At 52.8% G+C, this 16,878-nt stretch overlaps 1 protein-coding gene across 4 annotated transcripts in view; it reads left to right on the top strand.

Annotated features, from left to right (window-relative positions):
• SYT2 (synaptotagmin 2) overlaps positions 1 to 14,942 on the top strand; it is a 103,776-nt gene extending 88,834 nt beyond the window's left edge. For all 4 annotated transcript variants that reach the window (XM_059146027.1, XM_059146028.1, XM_059146029.1 and 1 more), the window contains 8 exons: positions 5,832 to 6,026; positions 6,983 to 7,149; positions 8,521 to 8,640; positions 9,111 to 9,278; positions 9,629 to 9,796; positions 11,133 to 11,250; positions 12,193 to 12,326; positions 13,748 to 14,942. In XM_059146027.1, coding sequence (XP_059002010.1) covers positions 5,849 to 6,026; positions 6,983 to 7,149; positions 8,521 to 8,640; positions 9,111 to 9,278; positions 9,629 to 9,796; positions 11,133 to 11,250; positions 12,193 to 12,326; positions 13,748 to 13,954 — 1,260 coding nt within the window. In that variant the 5' untranslated portion in view covers positions 5,832 to 5,848 and the 3' untranslated portion in view covers positions 13,955 to 14,942. The remainder of the gene's footprint in view (positions 1 to 5,831; positions 6,027 to 6,982; positions 7,150 to 8,520; positions 8,641 to 9,110; positions 9,279 to 9,628; positions 9,797 to 11,132; positions 11,251 to 12,192; positions 12,327 to 13,747) is intronic.
• Positions 14,943 to 16,878: the final 1,936 nt, after the last annotated feature.

The raw sequence follows: 16,878 nt of genomic DNA, 5'->3' as shown, positions 1-16,878 counted from the left end.
TCTGGGATGGCTTTTAACCATAGTGATGTAGTCAGATTCATGTTTTATGAAGGTTGCTTCGGTGGCACCTGCAGCACTGATTGGAGGTGAGCGAGAGGAAATACAGGGGATGGAGGGTCTGTGTCAATGGCTGGACCTCTGGGCCTCGGAGCTCAGAAGTAAGGTGGGTTGTGACAGCCGTTGGAATGGGACTGTGGTCACCTGGGGGGACCCTAGGCCTGAAAAAAGAAGGCTCGAGGGCAAACCTTGAGGCAACGGATGGAAGCTGGAAGCTGAATTAGGATGAAAATCAGGGAGTGGTGGGGGTGAACACGAGGGAGGTCAAGTATGACCAAATGAAAGGTTCTGCTGGGCTCAGCGACCTTGCGGTCATCTGTGGCTAGGCAGAGGGCCACATCAGTGGGTGATGGGGCAGAAGCCGTGGAGGGAGCGCTGAAGGGAGGGGGGCGAGGAAACAGAGACCCTGTGGTAGGTGTGACCCTGAGGGGAGGGGGAGACTGAGGCATCTGAATGAGGAGAGGAAGGGAGGGTCTTCATTGCTTGGTTGGTGGTATTTTATTTTATTTATTTAAAAATTTTTTTTAAAGATTTTATTTATTTATTTATTTGACAGACAGAGATCACAAGTAGGCAGAGAGGCAGGCAGAGACAGAAAGGGAAGCAGGCTCCCTGCTGAGCAGAGAGCCTGATGCGGGGCTCGATCCCACGACCCTGGGATCACGACCTGAGCCGAAGGCAGAGGCTTAACCCACTGAGCCACCCAGGCACCTGGTTGGTGGTATTTTAAAATGGGAAAAATCCAGCACACGGAACCCCTTCTTTTTCTTCTCTTTTCTTCTTTTCTTTAATTCCTTCTTTCTTTTTTCTTCCTTCTTTTTTCTTCCTTCCTTCCTTTCTCCCTTTCTTTTCTTTCTTTCTTTCAGGATTTATTCACTTAGGATTGAGAGAGAGCGAGCAAGTAAGCAGGGGGTAGGCGGAAGGAGAGACTCCCCAGCGGGGCCCGACACAGGGCTCTGTCTCACAACCCTCAGATCATTTCTGCCCCTGAGCAGAAATCAAGAGTTGAATGCTTAACTGACTGAGCCACCCAGGCACCCCAGAGAGGGAAATTTTCTTATTCCCAGCCTTGCCCTGTTCCCATTTTTGTTTTGTCTTGTTTGTTTCTGTTATTTGCACTTTGTATTTGTTTTGTTTCCCTCACCAACTGCCAGCTGCTACCAATACAGTGGTGGCTCAAGTGACAACATCCACTGTTCTAAAATAATTCCTGAGCCTACAAATAACTTTTCTTACTAGTGTATCCTCTACCATTGAAGAGGTTGCATGGTCCAGAGGAAAGTAGGATTGGGCAGGCATTGGGAGACCTGGTGACCAGTCCCGGTAGGCTATGAAGCAACTACATCTGAATGAACTGGTTGAGCAGGAAAGGTCAGGCTAAGGAAGACCACAGATCAAGACGGTGTCCTGAGGTCAGAGGGGTCACCTCCAACCGAGATGGAGGGCCTGGTCTTCGATAGGAGGAAAATACTCAGCTGAAACAGGTCGTCATGAGGAGAGGGTGGGTGGCTTGGCCTCTGGTGGGGCATTCTCAGATTTCTTTCAGTGGCTTCTAATAATAACGGGCCAGGTGTTGGGGCCATGGAAATAGAAGGGTCACGTGGCTGTGTCCATTGCGAAGGGAGGCAGAGTGAGTTGATGGGGCATGTGTGCGAAGGTTTCCATGTTGAGCATCCACGGGGCGCCCGGCTGCCTTCATGCGGCTGCTCACCCACCGTGCTCCATGGTCTGGGGGGCAGCAGAGAGGACGACCTTGATAGGGCGGGTCTTAGCTCCGACTGCCATAACAAAATACCATAAACCAGGAGGCTTATCCATGACAGAACTTTTTCACAGCTCTGAAGGCTGGGACGTCTGAGATTGGGGTTCCAGCACCGCTGGGTTCCGGTGATGGCTCTCCTGCAGGTTGCAGACCACAGACGTCTGGCTCCCCACCTGGTGAAAGGAGCCAGCTAGCTCTGGCCTCTGCTTCTCCCGCCCTAACCCCATCCCAGAGGCTCCACCCGATCACCTAAATGCCTCCCAGACCCTGCCTCCTAACGTCATGATGTTGAGCTCGACATCTCAGCATAGGAGTTTGGGGGGCAGGGACACAACAAAAACTCAGCCCTCCTGGGGGAGGGGATTTCTCCAGGTGGTGTTTAGCCTGGCGGATGTTGAAAAGGCAGAGATGGGGAGGGTATGTAGGGAATTAGGGAGAAAGTTATTGGCGTGCTGGACCACTCTGGGAGATGAAGACAGGAGGGACTGAAGGTGCCTCAGGGAGGTCCAGGAGCTTTCTGGAGGAAAGGCAGGCTAGGCGGGGGGAAAGTAAGTGTGAAAGCTGTGAGTCGGGTTGGTGAGCCTGTGACCTGCAGCCAGAAGACCACTGGGGCAGGAACTGAGGGGCTGAGAGCAGGGGAGTTAGGAAATGCTCCAGGGAGCCAGCCAGGGGCCAGAGGCCAGGCCAAGCAGAGATTTAATCTAAGTGTGATGAGAGGCCATTGGAGGGTTTTCAAACACGTGGCTGGCTGCTGCGTGATTAGACTGAGCAGAGGAGAGCCGGGAGCTTCCAGACAGGTGGCTACCATGGGACTCCAGGTGGAGAGGTGGGAAGTGGCCGGACTTGGAAACCACTGCGAGTGGAGCTGACGAGTTTGCGCACCTCCTGTGTGGGTGACGGCAGGTGAGGAGCTCAGGATAACTCTAGAAAGTGATGCATCTAGAAAGTAGCGCTTTTTAGATGTGTAGCTGAGCAGGTGGGCCCTAAATCCACCCCATCCGTCTCCGCGCGCCTGCCCTTGCCCCTGCCTTGTGTCAAGAGCCATCTTCTCCAGCAACTCCGTTATTCCCTTGCTTAGCTGGGCAGTTTTGTTCTCATGCTTTTTGGCCAGAAGTGGATTTAAAAGGACATTCCAGGCTCCGGGCCCCAGAGAAGCCACTGCTCTGTGCTGCGGCCTTATTAACAGCCCCCACGTAACCTCCAAGCCGCTGTTGTTACTCCCCTGTGGGGATTGCCCAAGAACACTGGAGAGTCTTTCATGGGAACTTGGGGATGACATGACATCCATTATTGGCTGTTTTAAACTCTTTCCCCTTCCCTCTGGAGTCAGGGTGCCTTCTAGGCTTTTACTCACTGGCACCAGAGTGCAGTTTTCAAAATGTAAATTTGTACACATTACCTGCATCCTTATAACCCTCTGACAGCTTCCCATTACTCTTTGGGTGAAGACGAAGTCTTTGCTGTGGCCTGTGATGGTCTGTGCCTGGGTCTCCCCGGCCTGCTCTTCCAGCCCCATCTTGACTCAGGCTCCCTCCACTCTGGTTTTCCTTCAGGTTCTGCACTCAGCACACTGCTTCCTGCCTCCGGGCCTTTGCACATGCTGTCCTGTCTGTTCAGGCTGCTCCTTCCTGTCCCCCTCATTTGGATATTTCCCACTATCCTCAGATCTTGGTCAGTTCCTTGGGAAAGCATTTTTTCTCTCCCAGATTAAGCCAGATGTACCCCATTATAAACTCATACCACCAAGTATCACTCCTTTGTGGCATTTCTCAGAATTACACTTTTATTTTCACTTAGAATGAATGAATGAATGGTTCTCACATTTGTCCTCTCTAGTGCATCCCCTGTGTTCCTACTCTGGTCTGGATCCACATCATCTCTGTCTGGTCTGTGGAACTAACCCTATGCTGGCCCTCAGCCTCAGCCTCACTTCCTCCAGTGCCTGTGGAGCTGTCTTCCCAAAGCCCCACTTTTAACAGAGCAGGTCACTCCTCTGCCTTAAACGAATGCCACCAGAGTAATATTTTTACCAGCAAAAACTTGGAAACCGTCTAAATGTCTAATAGTGCAACGGTTAAGCAAATACGAGGCTTCCACGGAATGGGGTACTGTCTAGTTATTTAATAATAAAGGAAGATGTTAATGACAAGAGAAAAGATTGGGGGCGCCTGAGTGTCTCAGTCTGTTAAACATCTAATAACTCTTCATTTTGACTTAGGTCATGATCTCAGGGTCCTGGGATCAAGCTTCACATCAGGCTCTGAGTTCGGGGGGGAGTTCGCTTTTCTCTCTCTCTGCCCCTTCCCCCACTTGCCTGTGCCTGTGCTCTTTTTCTCTCTAAGATAAATAAATACATCTTTTTTTTTTTTTTAAAGAGAAAAGGCTTATGATAAAATTATATATTAAAAAAAGCAAAATGGGGCACTTGGGTGGTTAAGTGGGTTAAGCCTCTGTCTTGAGCTCAGGTCATGAACTCAGGATCCTGGGATGGAGCCCCACATCGGGCTCTCTGCTCGGCGGGGGGGCCTGCTTCCCCCTTTCTCTCTGCCTGCCTCTCCGCCTACTTGTGATCTCTCTCTCTCTGTCAAATAAATAAATAAAAATCTTTTAAAAAGTCAGGGTCATGAAAAAAATAAAAATTTAAAAAATTTAAAAAGCAAAATGCGGAATTACACATAGTATGGTCTCAACAAGTCAAACGCACCCAGAAAAACTTACAAAATGCTGCAAAATGTAAACCTGAGTTGTCTCTGGGTGATAAAATTTTGGGAAGCTTCTCTTTCAGTCTCTTGCCCTCTGTTTTCTAGAGATTTTGATGTAGACTGAGGGCAGGGATGGTGACAGCAGGAATTTGAGAGGAACGAGCAGGAATCTAGGCAGAACGAGGTCATGGAAGAAGATAAGGAGAAGACAGGCTCAAGAAGAAGTCTTCCATAGCATAACCTTGCCTCCTTCCTAGCGTTGTGTGTTTGGGTTTAAATGAGATATATGAAAGAGATAAGGTTTACAGGCTTTGGAGTCAGGCCCTCCGATTCATACATCAGTCTCAGAACTTACCAGCTAAGTGACCTTGGGAAAACTGGCTGAGCTCTCCGAACCTCCATTTCCACATCAGTTAAATGGGAATAATAATCAAACATTAGGCTATTGGGTCATGATCCTGGAGTCCTGGGATTGAGTTCCACATCGGGCTCCCTGCTCAGTGGGGAGTCTGCTCCTGCCTTGGCTCCTGTCCCTGCCCCACTCCTCCCCCGGCTTGTGTTCTTTCTTACTCTCTCTCTCTCTCTTAAATAAATAAATAAAATAAAAATCTTTAAAAGAATTGGGACACCTGGGTGGCTCAGTCGGTTAAGTGGCTGCCTTTGGCTCAGGTCATGGTCCTGGAGTTCCAGGATTGAGTCCCATATAGGGCTCCCTCTCAGCTGGGGGACTGCTTCTCTCTCTGCTCCTCCCCCTGGCTTGTGTTCTCTTTCCCTCTCTGTTTCTCAAATAAATAAATAGAGCAAAAATTATTTTAAAAAAATTAGGCAATTGTTTGGATTAGTTGAGGTCATGCATGGAACTACTTTGCACCATGCCTGACTCATATACATCGTAACTTTATGATGACAATTATTGTTGTTGTTTTACCATAGTTATTAATATTATAGGAAATATCTTTGAATTATAAGGAATTATTTGAATAGTCTCACTTTTTTTTAAAAAAGATTTTGTTTATTTGACAGACAGAGATCACAAGTAGACAGAGAGGCAGGCAGAGAGAGAGAGAGGGAAGCAGGCTTCCTGCTGAGCAGAGAGCCCGATCCCTGGCTCTCGGGACTTGAGGGGACTCCATCCCAGGACCCTGAGATCATGACCTGAGCCGAAGGCAGCGGCTTAACCCACTGAGCCACCCAGGCGCCCAAATAGTCTCACTTTTGAAAGAATTTTTCCAGTCCTTTGGGTAGAGCTTTCTGTACTCAGAAATGACCCCTGGGACATTCATCTGCTCCTGTTCCCCTCTCGTCTGCAGTAATCTCCTCTGCCACCATGAGGAACATCTTCAAGAGGAACCAGGAGCCCATTGTGGCTCCTGCCACTACCACCGCTACAATATCAACTGGGCTCTTAGACAACTCTACCGAGAGCGGGGGCGCTGGGGAGAGTAAGGAGGACATGTTTGCCACGATAAAGGACAAATTCTTCAATGAGATCCAGAAGATCCCCTGTGAGTGTCCCAGGGGGCTGAGAGGGTGGGGTGAGGCTAGGGTTAGTGAAAGGCCTTATGGGCAGGGCAGGGTGGGGAAGAGTGGGGAGTGCCAGTGGGATGAGATTGGCTGCATGTTTGGATTTCAGGATGGGTTATTTGGGGAGTCCCTTCAGGAGTGGGGGAGAGTGTGGTCTGGCACTAATAAAGGGAAAAAGGGTTTTATATGCCCCCGTCTTAACGTTTAGAAAATTATCAAAATTTGAAACCAAAGGAAGATGAAAAATCACAAGACAGAAGTTATAATTGAGGTTTTCCAGTCATATTCTGAAACTACGTTAGTGTGAAAGACAGAAAATACCTCCCCTCCTCTCCCATTGCTTTCTGAATTCTTGGCAAAGGCTATATAGGATCACCAGAGCTGAAGGGGAGCAGCCCCACCCGTGGGAGATGGCGCTTCAGGACCACGGAGAGCAGCCCAGGGCCCAGGAGTTCTGCCAAGTTGAACCTTCTAGGTCCTAAAGGAGCTTGGCCTGCTGGCTCTGGGTCAGCCGTCTCAAGACTGGGCATTGGCAATGGGTTGGAGGGGCTCTTTCTATACTTGGTCCAGTAAGGACCATCCCATTCTCTCCACTATAAGCCAGTTTTCCATAGATCAAAGGAGTCAAAACTCAACAGAGCCAGTGGGAAGACAGCTCCACAACCAGAGTTGATGTTCTTCCTCATATACACCTGGCTGCTGTCTCTCAGGGACCTATACCACAAGGGTAGTAGGCTAAGGAGAGAGGAGGGTATTAATGAAAAGACACGCAAAAAGGATATGCAACTTCTATGTCAATCACTCGTGAGTGTGTGGTTCACAAAGGTGGAGTGTGGGCATTGGAGTTCTTAGTCTCCACCCCTTCTAGCCAGTGCTCTGGGATCTGGGGCTGTATGGCAGAGCGCTGCTGACTTTGGGGTCTTCTCTGTGCGGACAGTACCACCCTGGGCACTGATCGCCATTGCCGTGGTCGCGGGCCTCTTGCTTCTCACCTGCTGCTTCTGTATCTGCAAGAAGTGCTGCTGTAAGAAGAAGAAGAACAAGAAGGAGAAAAGCAAAGGCATGAAGAACGCCATGAACATGAAGGACATGAAAGGGGGTCAGGTAGGACAAGGCAGGGGCGGGAGGACCGGAAAGGGGCCCAGGCCGGCCATTCCAGGTTCTAGAAGGTGTAGCGAAGGCTTCTGGGCTCTATAGCCCAAACAGCTCCCCTTCTTAGAACTCCACATGCCCCCCACCTTCGTGCCTGTTGGCTACATCTCAAGTGAACTGTTGTCTACCCATCAGCTAGTGGGAAGCCCCCTTCCCACATGTTAGCACGACTCATCCTTGAAAACACAGAGGATGAGAACAATATATGGGCACCCAACAAGGCTATGGGACAAAATGTTGGAAAGAGAAACCCCAGCCTGCCAAGAAACCACCATTGGAGTGACCCTGTGTTTTCCTGCCCGAAGAGACTAGAGGACAAAGTCTTGCTGGAGGCCTCTGCTAGGGATAGGTGGGGGACCGAAGGAGGTAAAAGAATGGTCACGAGGCACCAAGACAGGGCCAAGTGGAATCCATCTCTCACATAATAATTTGGCTTATTTACCCCTATTTTTAAAATGTTCATTGGCCCGGAAAGGTCCTTTGATAAACTCTTGTTTCTCCTTTTGAGTTTACAAAGGCCCCTGTGTGCTTCACTTTTGCTCATTTGTTCTGGGAGTGATGAGGGGAAATCTCTTGCTCAAGGAATCAATATGGAGGGTGGAAGGAAGGTCTTGATCTCAAGAAGTCAGCCAGAGATTTAAGCCTTTGAGGGCTTGTGTGTGCTCGTATACTCCTGCCTGTATGCGTGTGTGTGTGTGTGTGTGTGCGCGCGCGCACGGCGCTTGCCCAAAGGAAGCCTGCAGTTTACAGTTGAGGGGAGTAGGCAAGACTCCAAGAATGATCTGGATGTAGCCCACCCAGTCTGCTCTCACCAGGTGCTTGTGACTTCAGGGGCTGAGCTGTAGGATTTTCTCTTACATCCTTTTTTCCTTCCCTTCTCACCTCTGTGGACTTTCCATACTTCTGAATGCCCGGACTGTGCTCCTGGTAAGTCTTGCCCAGGGGGCGGGGGCTGAGCTGGGGAAGCACTGAGGAGAGGCTAACAAGGGAAGCACCCCCCCACCCTACCCCCACCTCAAGAAGCCCTAGAGCATTGGCATGGTGCCTGGGCTCACAGGACTGTGTCTTGCAGGGAGAGGGGCACACCCAAACCAGAGCCATGTCTTCCAGACACAGGCTGGGGTCCTGATGGGCTGCCTGGGGGCTTTGAGGGGTTGTGCAGAAGCAAGTCCCCCAGGGCAGTGCCGCATTCCCACTCCTTGCTCCACACCCAGCTCCGAGTCAGGGTCTGCATGGAGGGGCTGGCTTCCCGCTGGCCCTGCACTGGCCAGGCTCTGTTCTCTCTCCTCTTAACTGGCCCATCCTCTTGCCCAGCCCCCACAGGATGATGACGACGCAGAGACTGGCCTGACTGAGGGAGAGGGTGAAGGAGAGGAAGAGAAAGAGCCAGAGAATCTGGGCAAACTGCAGTTTTCCCTGGATTATGATTTCCAGGCCAACCAGGTATGAGGACCTGGCTGGAGGGTAAAGTGGGGGCTGGAGCAGAGGGCTGGGATGTGGGTGGGAAGGGGATAGAAACAGCTCCACACTCCCACACACCTCACTCCCGCCTCGGCCCATAGGCATTGCTCCTTTTCATGGAGTGGGGTGGGCTGGAAATCACAGGCATGTACCCCAAGACTGCCTTGGCCACCACTGTGCTCTGGAGAAGGTTCCCTGGCTCGGATGGGCTCTGCCGTGAACTTGGCCTACCAACCTTGGGTAAATCAGTTAATCTCTCAGCTCCGGCATCCACCGATGTCATGCCAAGTTCTTGGGGTGGAGACGGAGACCGGTCTTCCTCTCTAGCACCACCCCGTTCCCGCCTCCACAGCCGCCCAGCACTGAAGAAAGGTTGGTGCGTGCTGGGTCAGGGACAACGTCTGGTGTTGGAGCAGTCCCGAGACTCAGGGCCCCTCTCATTCTCTCCACAGCTCACCGTCGGCGTTCTGCAGGCTGCCGAATTGCCCGCCCTGGACATGGGAGGCACCTCAGACCCTTATGTCAAAGTCTTCCTTCTTCCAGACAAGAAGAAGAAATATGAGACCAAAGTCCATCGGAAGACCCTGAACCCTGCCTTCAATGAAACTTTCACCTTCAAGGTGATGCGGCCAGAAAGTTCCCTCCCTGATCCCAATTCCATTTCAGTCCTTTCTTTCATCCTTGGCTGCGGCTAAGGCCCTGGAATGAGCTCAGGCTGGAGCAGTGGCAGGTTGGACTGTGGGCTTATGGGTGAGGTCACTACTCAGGCTCCTGTAGGACGGTGATATCCCACCTTCCCACACACACTCGTCTCCCCTAGACCCCGAAGTCGTCTCTCTGTCTCTGCAAACTTGCCGGGAGTCCCGTGGGTTAGGGGGAGTAGAGTTCAGACCCAGGGTCCCACCCACAGCAGCCCCTGGAGGTGTGTGAGTTGCTTTGACCCCTCTCTGATCCTGCTTGTGCCCTCCAGGTGCCATACCAGGAGCTAGGAGGCAAAACCCTGGTGATGGCCATCTACGACTTTGACCGCTTCTCCAAACACGACATCATCGGAGAGGTAAAGGTGCCTATGAACACCGTGGACCTTGGCCAGCCCATCGAGGAGTGGAGAGACCTGCAGGGCGGGGAGAAGGAGGAGGTGAGAGGAGAGACCGGATGGAAGATGAATGTGGCTGCCCACCTGGGTTGCCACCTACTGGCACGACAGGGAGAGGGCGGCCTTAGGGTGGGTGGGCTGGGTTAGGATCCCAGCTCTGCAGCCAGAGCTGTGTGACCCTGGGTACGTCACTTAATCTCTTTAGATCTGGCTTCTCTCCTGTAGTCTGTCTTTACAGGTAAGAATTACCTATTTCTGTAATGCCCCTGGCACCCAGTAGACATCTGGCATCTAGTAGGTGCTCAAGTAAAGGAGAACACCATTGTTATTTTACTCCTAAGGTTCTGCTATCATTAGGGCCAGGGGGTTCCTGACTTTGTGCCTCAGTTTACCCACAGGGAAAGCCCACGTTTATTATAGAAGTTTCTCAGCATGGGGGCTTGCCCTCCCAGCAACTGCTGTGGCACTCAGTCACTTACCCAACATTTATTAAACACCTGTGTGCCATATACTGTGCCGAACATTCCATTTTAGCCACTGCTCCTTCCAAGCATCTGTCCTTTGTCTCGGCCAAGCCCCTGCTCTGTGCCCAGTGCAGTACTGGTAATGGGGGGTAGGTGAGAAGAGACACTTACGACACCCTTCCTTCCCTTGGGGCTCACGCTGGGTGAAGGCAGGCCCAGCACACCTGAGCTGAGAGTGAAGAGGTCAGAATTGGCCCGAGTGGCCCCATCTCTGAGCACCTCGTCTCTGAGCAGCTTGACTCTGGCCTGGTGTTGGCAGAGCTTTTAGGACCCACCAGCGCTGGGCTCTCCCCCTACCCGCAGTGCTAAATTGTTGTGGACTTTGGAACTTTCACTGGTCACAAGGAACCCCCACTTACCTATGTGAAAGCATTCTGGGGACAGTCACCCAAGAAAAGGGATGCAAAGTGCTTGGAAGTCCGCAGATCCCTCTTCAGGCAGAATGGTTGACCCTGAGTGGCCTCAAAGACAGAGGAATCAGGGAGGAAGACTTCTGAGACAGTTTCCCAGTGTCCTTGGAAATAAACCCTTTCCAGTGTACCACACCCACTCCTTCCCACCTCCCCTAGGCTTGGGGTAGGAGCCGGGCCACACCCCACACCCTGAGTCTATGATCACCCGCAGCCTGTGCTCTGCTTCTCTCACTCTGGAGGCCATGGCTCCTGCAGTGCCACTCTCAGAGGCTTTGTTGAACTGGAGCAGGAGGCCAGGAGACCTCAAAGATCACAGATATGGGGATGGGGACTGGGGACCGAGAGAGCTGGGGAGGACCACTGTCTCGCCAGTCTCAGCAAAAGGGGGGTGAATGGCGGGATGGTTGAGAGATCCTGAGTCCCGCTCTTGCCCCTGGACAGCCAGAGAAGCTGGGCGACATCTGCACCTCCCTGCGCTATGTGCCCACAGCCGGGAAACTCACTGTCTGCATCTTGGAGGCCAAGAACCTAAAGAAGATGGACGTGGGCGGCCTTTCAGGTACATGCAGGGCCTCTGGCTGCCATTGGGTGGCAGCAGCGAGCCGGTCACGGCCCAGAGCCCTCCATTCCTGCACTGGTTCCAGGAACTCTTTCCTGTACCCGGACCCAGAGGCTGGCTGAGCAGCTGTGGGTCCTGGGGCTGGACCATGGAACAGGAGACGCCTGGCTTTCCCTCCTTTCTTCAAGGGTGCCCTGCCCCCACTCTGAGATGCCAGGCAGTATGGGCTGTTATCTCCCAGATGAGTTAATGGCTTCTCCCAGGGATGTGTAGGAAGCGGATGGGTTGCAGGCCATAGCTTGCGTCTCTGTCCTATCACCAACCATCTGGGACACTTCTCCAGGGGAGGCTCTGCCGGCTCTACCTTGGAAGGGGACTGCGGGGTGGGGAGCACTCGGAGTGGAGCTGGCCCATGGCATGGGGTCTGCTGGGACAGGGGAGCATGCTGTCTCTGTCGTGCCTTGCAGGGAATCAGGCTTGGCGGCTGGTCCCCTACTCTGTAACCGACCAGCCGTGAGACCAGGGACACGTCATTTCCCTTCTGTGGGCCTCAGTTTCTCATCTGCAAGGTCTGGAGGGTTGGATTGAATCGGGGATGGCAGATGTGTGTGGTGCCTGTGGCATGCCTCCCCGTCCCCTGCCCAGGACAGAGAGCAGCACATGACCACTTTACTCCTTCCGGATGAAGCCTTAGTCTCAGGAATGGCCCACATCCAGTGCTCCAGGCAGCCACAACCAGTCAGCCCGCGCTGGTCCTCCCAGTTCAGCCTTCTTGTCGTCCCTGAACTAGACACTCACTCTGCTTCCTTGGGACTCAGCCACCTGTGCCTCCGGGCTTGCTGGGCGCCTGGCCCTGGCCTGGGGATGCTCTGGGCAAGGGCATTTGGTGGGAGGGTGGGGGACTGAGGGGGCCTCTCCAGGGCCGCGGTTCTCCCTGCGCAGATCCCTACGTGAAGATCCACCTGATGCAGAACGGCAAGAGGCTCAAGAAGAAGAAGACGACGGTGAAGAAGAAGACGCTGAACCCCTACTTCAACGAGTCCTTCAGCTTTGAGATCCCCTTTGAGCAGATTCAGGTGCTCGCGTTTCCGGGCGCGGGGGCCCAGGCGGGTGGGGGCGGCAGAGGTGCCCTTGAGGGGCGTGAGGGAGCTCCCCCGCAGCCCTGGAGCCGCCTCGATCGGCGGGGAGGGCTCTGGCTCTCACGGTGCTGTCCTGGGGTCTCCTTCCCAGGCCTCCTTCCAGAGTGTTTCAGAGATGAACACGAACAACTCAAAACAATTCTACCAGTCATTCCTTTAGAACCGGGGGGCACCCGAGTATGCGATGGGCCGGTGAGGTTGAGCTGCCGAGGAGGTGGGCGGCAGCCTCCTCCTGGCCCGGCCGCTTCCCGCCTTGGTCATCCTTCCCGCACTTCTGCTGCTGCCTAGGTCTGCTCCCAGCTCCCCCCACTGCCCCCTTCCTCTCCCCTCTTTTCCTCCATCCTTCCCTTCTCTGATCTCTCCTTCCTGCCTCCTACCAGCAAGCTCGCTAAGTGAGAGACCTGGGCATCATCTCAGACCCTCTGTCCTTTTTCTTTCCTTCCTCATTTATCCAACATACTTCGCTGAGCATTCCCTAAGTGCCAGGAACTCATGAGATGCCGGAGAAACACAGGTGTAGAAGACACAGTCCTCACTGTCGAGGACCTCACAGTCGGGAGGGACCGCAGGAACAGGCCACTGAGATCCAGGGAGATGGGGCTTCAGTGTGTGTGACCGCAGAGCACGGTGAACAGCTCAGCTGAGGCTCCCCAGAGCAAGTTTGGTCCTAAAGGATGAGCCTGAGATGGGGGAGGGGTGGAAGGGCTGGGGGCAGGGGTGGCCAGGCCAGAGGAAGGCACTGATTGTCCCCTCAGTCAGTCCGACTGACCACCAAGTCCTCTTGATTCTCTCCCCTCAACGCCTCCAGTCTGGCCTCTGCTTCCGTTCCCACTGCCCCCACCTTGGTTCAGGCATTCACGATCCCACCCCCCCCAACCCTGCCGCGGCCCCCCAGCCAGGCCCAGTCCCCCTCCAGCGAATCTGTGTCACCTCTGTGAAGCCTTTCCTGACTGACCCGAGGAGGACGGTCACCTTGTCCGAGTTCCCATAGTACCTTCTACTTACCTCTCTAGCGTAAACTTTATCACTTTGAGTTGTATGTTTCTGAGTACGTGTCTGCTGCTTTCGTTAGAGGTGATGTTGCCTTTTCCCTTTTCCTCACCCCCCTCCACCCTCTGGCCCTCAGCAGTGGCCGGAGCATGGCACATGCTCAGTAAGTAGCTATTGGTAGAAACAAAGGCTGTTTCCAGAAGGTGCAGCCCCTGCCTGTGTGTAAGTCCAGCCTTTTTGGAGCCAGAAAGGGAAGCAAGGTGCTCTCCTTGCCAAGCATTTGGACTAGAGGAGGGAAGAGGAGAAGTTCGGTCACGTGATCGCTCGTTTTCACCTGCCAACTCCTCCCCTCCTTTGCTTCCTCACAGAAAGTCCAGGTGGTGGTCACCGTGCTGGACTATGACAAGCTGGGCAAGAACGAAGCCATTGGCAAGATCTTCGTGGGCAGCAACGCCACGGGCACGGAGCTGCGGCACTGGTCCGACATGCTGGCCAACCCCCGGAGGCCCATCGCCCAGTGGCACTCACTCAAGCCTGAGGAGGAGGTGGACGCGCTTCTGGGGAAGAACAAGTAGGCAGCAGTGGCCGGGAGCCTGCGCCGTGACAGACACTGACAAGATCCAGAGCTATCAATACCTCAGTTATGCGACCTTAGAGGTTTTCTTTCTCATTTGTTTGTGGTTGTGTCCTTGTTTTTCCTTCCTTCATCTCTTTTTAAAGACCAACTTCCCTCTGAAGGCTGTGTGAGGAGAGTCCCCTAACAGGTGAAAGAGAAGCCTGGCTCTTTTCATCGTCCCAGGAGCTGTCCTTGCTGCATGCCCTGTCACGTTTCCCTCTCACTCCTTCAAAGCTTCTCTGAAGCCTCACCCTGAGTGAGGCCCTCTTCTGGCAGAAAGTCTCAGCACTTCCTGTTTTTCGAGCGTTCTGGACCAACAAAATGGCAGCACATCCTGTTTCCTGACAGGAAAGGCAACACAGTGGCCTAAGGTGTGTGTGTGTGTGTGTGTGTGTGTGTGTGTGTATGTGTGTGTGTGTTTGAGTATCTCTCTGCATTCCTGGAATGAGCCATGGACAGTGAAGTTGTGTGGGAAGAGAAGGCTCTTCAGGGACTCTGAAATGAAGAGACCTCCACTGTCTAAGTGGAAGATCTGTCAACTCGTGGAGAGGGCTCAGAATCCTGGCCAGATGCCAGAAACTCCCATACTCCTTGTGGGTGGGTGTGGGAGGCAAGATGTGAAGACTGGATTTGTCCAGAACTAGGACCAAACCCCTGATGCCATCATAGACTTCCTCCCGTCAGGCATGGTTTCCCCACAAGTATGGTTTCTGGGACATTCATGGACATGAACTATTACTAGATCGGTCAGGCTCTAACAAGGGACCATCACTCCTGGGATCTCACTGTTGTTGACAGTTAACATCAAACTATGAAGAAACAAAGACCCATTACCTAGAAAGACCAAATGAAACTCCTGGATCTTCTTCAGTCCCTTCCAGTGGGAAACACAGATGCTTTCTCCCTTTCCAGAATATAAGCTATGCGGTTGATTTGCATTGATTCCCCATCATGCCTTTGCTTCTGTTTTCTCTTTTAATCTAAGTGGAGCAATGCTATCTGAAGACTGTTATCTGTACAGAGCCAGAGAACTCTTAAAAGGAAGGTTTAAGTATTCTTAGTTCCCCTGAGGTCCAGGTAAGAAGGGGGACGATGGTGGACAGATGGCCGAGATTTCCCGGATGAGACGGGTGGGGGTGCTGAGAGTCCCCCCCAGCACCCACTCCTCTGCCTTCCACGCCAGACAGCTTATGGGTAGCTGGCGTGGCCCAGGGAGACCTGTGGGGAGCCCCATCCTACCGTTTCTTAGGGAGGCTTCTCTCTATGAAAGCCAAGAAGCAGGATATCCATTCCAAATGGGAGGTGGAGGACAGCTGTGGGGGTTTCTACCCCACGCTCCTTTGTGTCCCATTCCTTCTTCACCTTTTGTCCCCAACACTGATAAAAAGCCATATATGTGTTAGTCAAGTTTGCACTGAGCCTCCTTCCAAACACTCAGCCTGGGCAAGGAGTTAGGCCCCACACGGCCTGAGGTTAGCGCCACTTCCTTCCGCCCTTTTCTCCCATTCTTGCCTCCCTTCCTTCAGCCTTCAGCCTCTCTCTTCCAACCATGAAGCCCTGAGGCCCTTGTCATCTCTTCGCCACAGAATACTCACAGCTTCCTCAGAACCTTGGGGATCTCCCTCTTTCCTGGCAAAAATGGCAGCACTTCTTGTCATGCCCCATCTGGGCCACCTCAGCTTCCTCTAGGTACCTGAGACAGATGGACAGTGTTAGAGAAAATCAGGCTATGAGGATCCACATGAAGAAGGTGCAGAGTGTCTTTTTATTTTCTTAAAAGAAAGGTTTTTTGTTTCTGTTGTGCCAACTTTTTTTGTTTAGAGTTGGGGACGAGGGAACACTTCCACCAGAAACAGACTGGGAAGCAGGGCTCAGCCTTGTTCATCTCTCAGAGACCCTTCTCCTTGCTAGTGGCCCTTGGTACATGGGAGATTGTATTTTACTGGACCCTGTGTGAGTGTGGGTGTGTACTCAATGATGAGAAGGTAGGACTCTGACAAGGACTGTGAACTTTGGACCTTGGGACCAGAGTTGTGGTCATAGTAGAGAGTTGTAGGAAAATAGGGTGCCTTCAGAATCTGGCTGAGGGCAGCGTAGGATGTCCTGGTATGGACATCCGAAGTCACTGGACTCTTCTCCAATCCCCAGAGCTGTGGGATTTTGGTGCTTTCTCAGGTCTCTCTCCCCGCTCTATCCCACAATCCTTGTTCATAGGACCTCCCTGTCGATCTCATCTTCCTTACCTCCATTCTTTGGCCTCTCCTGATGTACTTTCTACCCCCTGAGATTCTTCTGTGCCCATGAACCTCATTTAGCCCTTCCAGAGCCCGAGATTTGCCACTCTCCTGATGGGGAGGAGAGGAAATGGTGGGTTTGGGTGATGTTCCAGAAAGAAGACAGGGGCTGGATTTTGTTACTCTGGACCCCCCTCTAGTGAGCAGGCTTGAGGGGTGGGGACATGTTGCCGAGAGACTGGGTGTTGGCACCAGTGTGACCCAGGGAGAGACCTGAGTGTCTCTCAGGCAACAGTTCCCCCCTCCCACCCGCCTAGGTTCCTGCCGGTCCTTGGATGGGCTCTTGGCTAAGAGGAGCCATCCTAGTGAGGGCCTCTATCTAGGTCTATGAACTAGGCTGGTAAACATACTTAGGCTTGTAAGTTTTCCACACCTGAGTGAGGATGTTACCCGAAGCACGGAGCATTGTTCTGAACCCTCACTGCCAAGCAGGTTTATTTCTGGGGATGTTAGGATGCTGGCATGCAAGCCCTAAGTAGGACAGAGTTAGGGTCTGGCTAGTAGTGAGGGGTTCTGGAGGTCTCTTGCGGCTGTGCGTTTTCATGCCCAAAGTCTATTGCAGACAGGGACCTAGCATAGGAGTGATTTT

This window comes from Mustela lutreola, chromosome 14 (assembly GCF_030435805.1).
Source record: "Mustela lutreola isolate mMusLut2 chromosome 14, mMusLut2.pri, whole genome shotgun sequence".
Classification (NCBI taxonomy): Eukaryota; Metazoa; Chordata; class Mammalia; order Carnivora; family Mustelidae; genus Mustela; species Mustela lutreola.
This window is presented reverse-complemented; position numbering and strand designations above follow the sequence as displayed.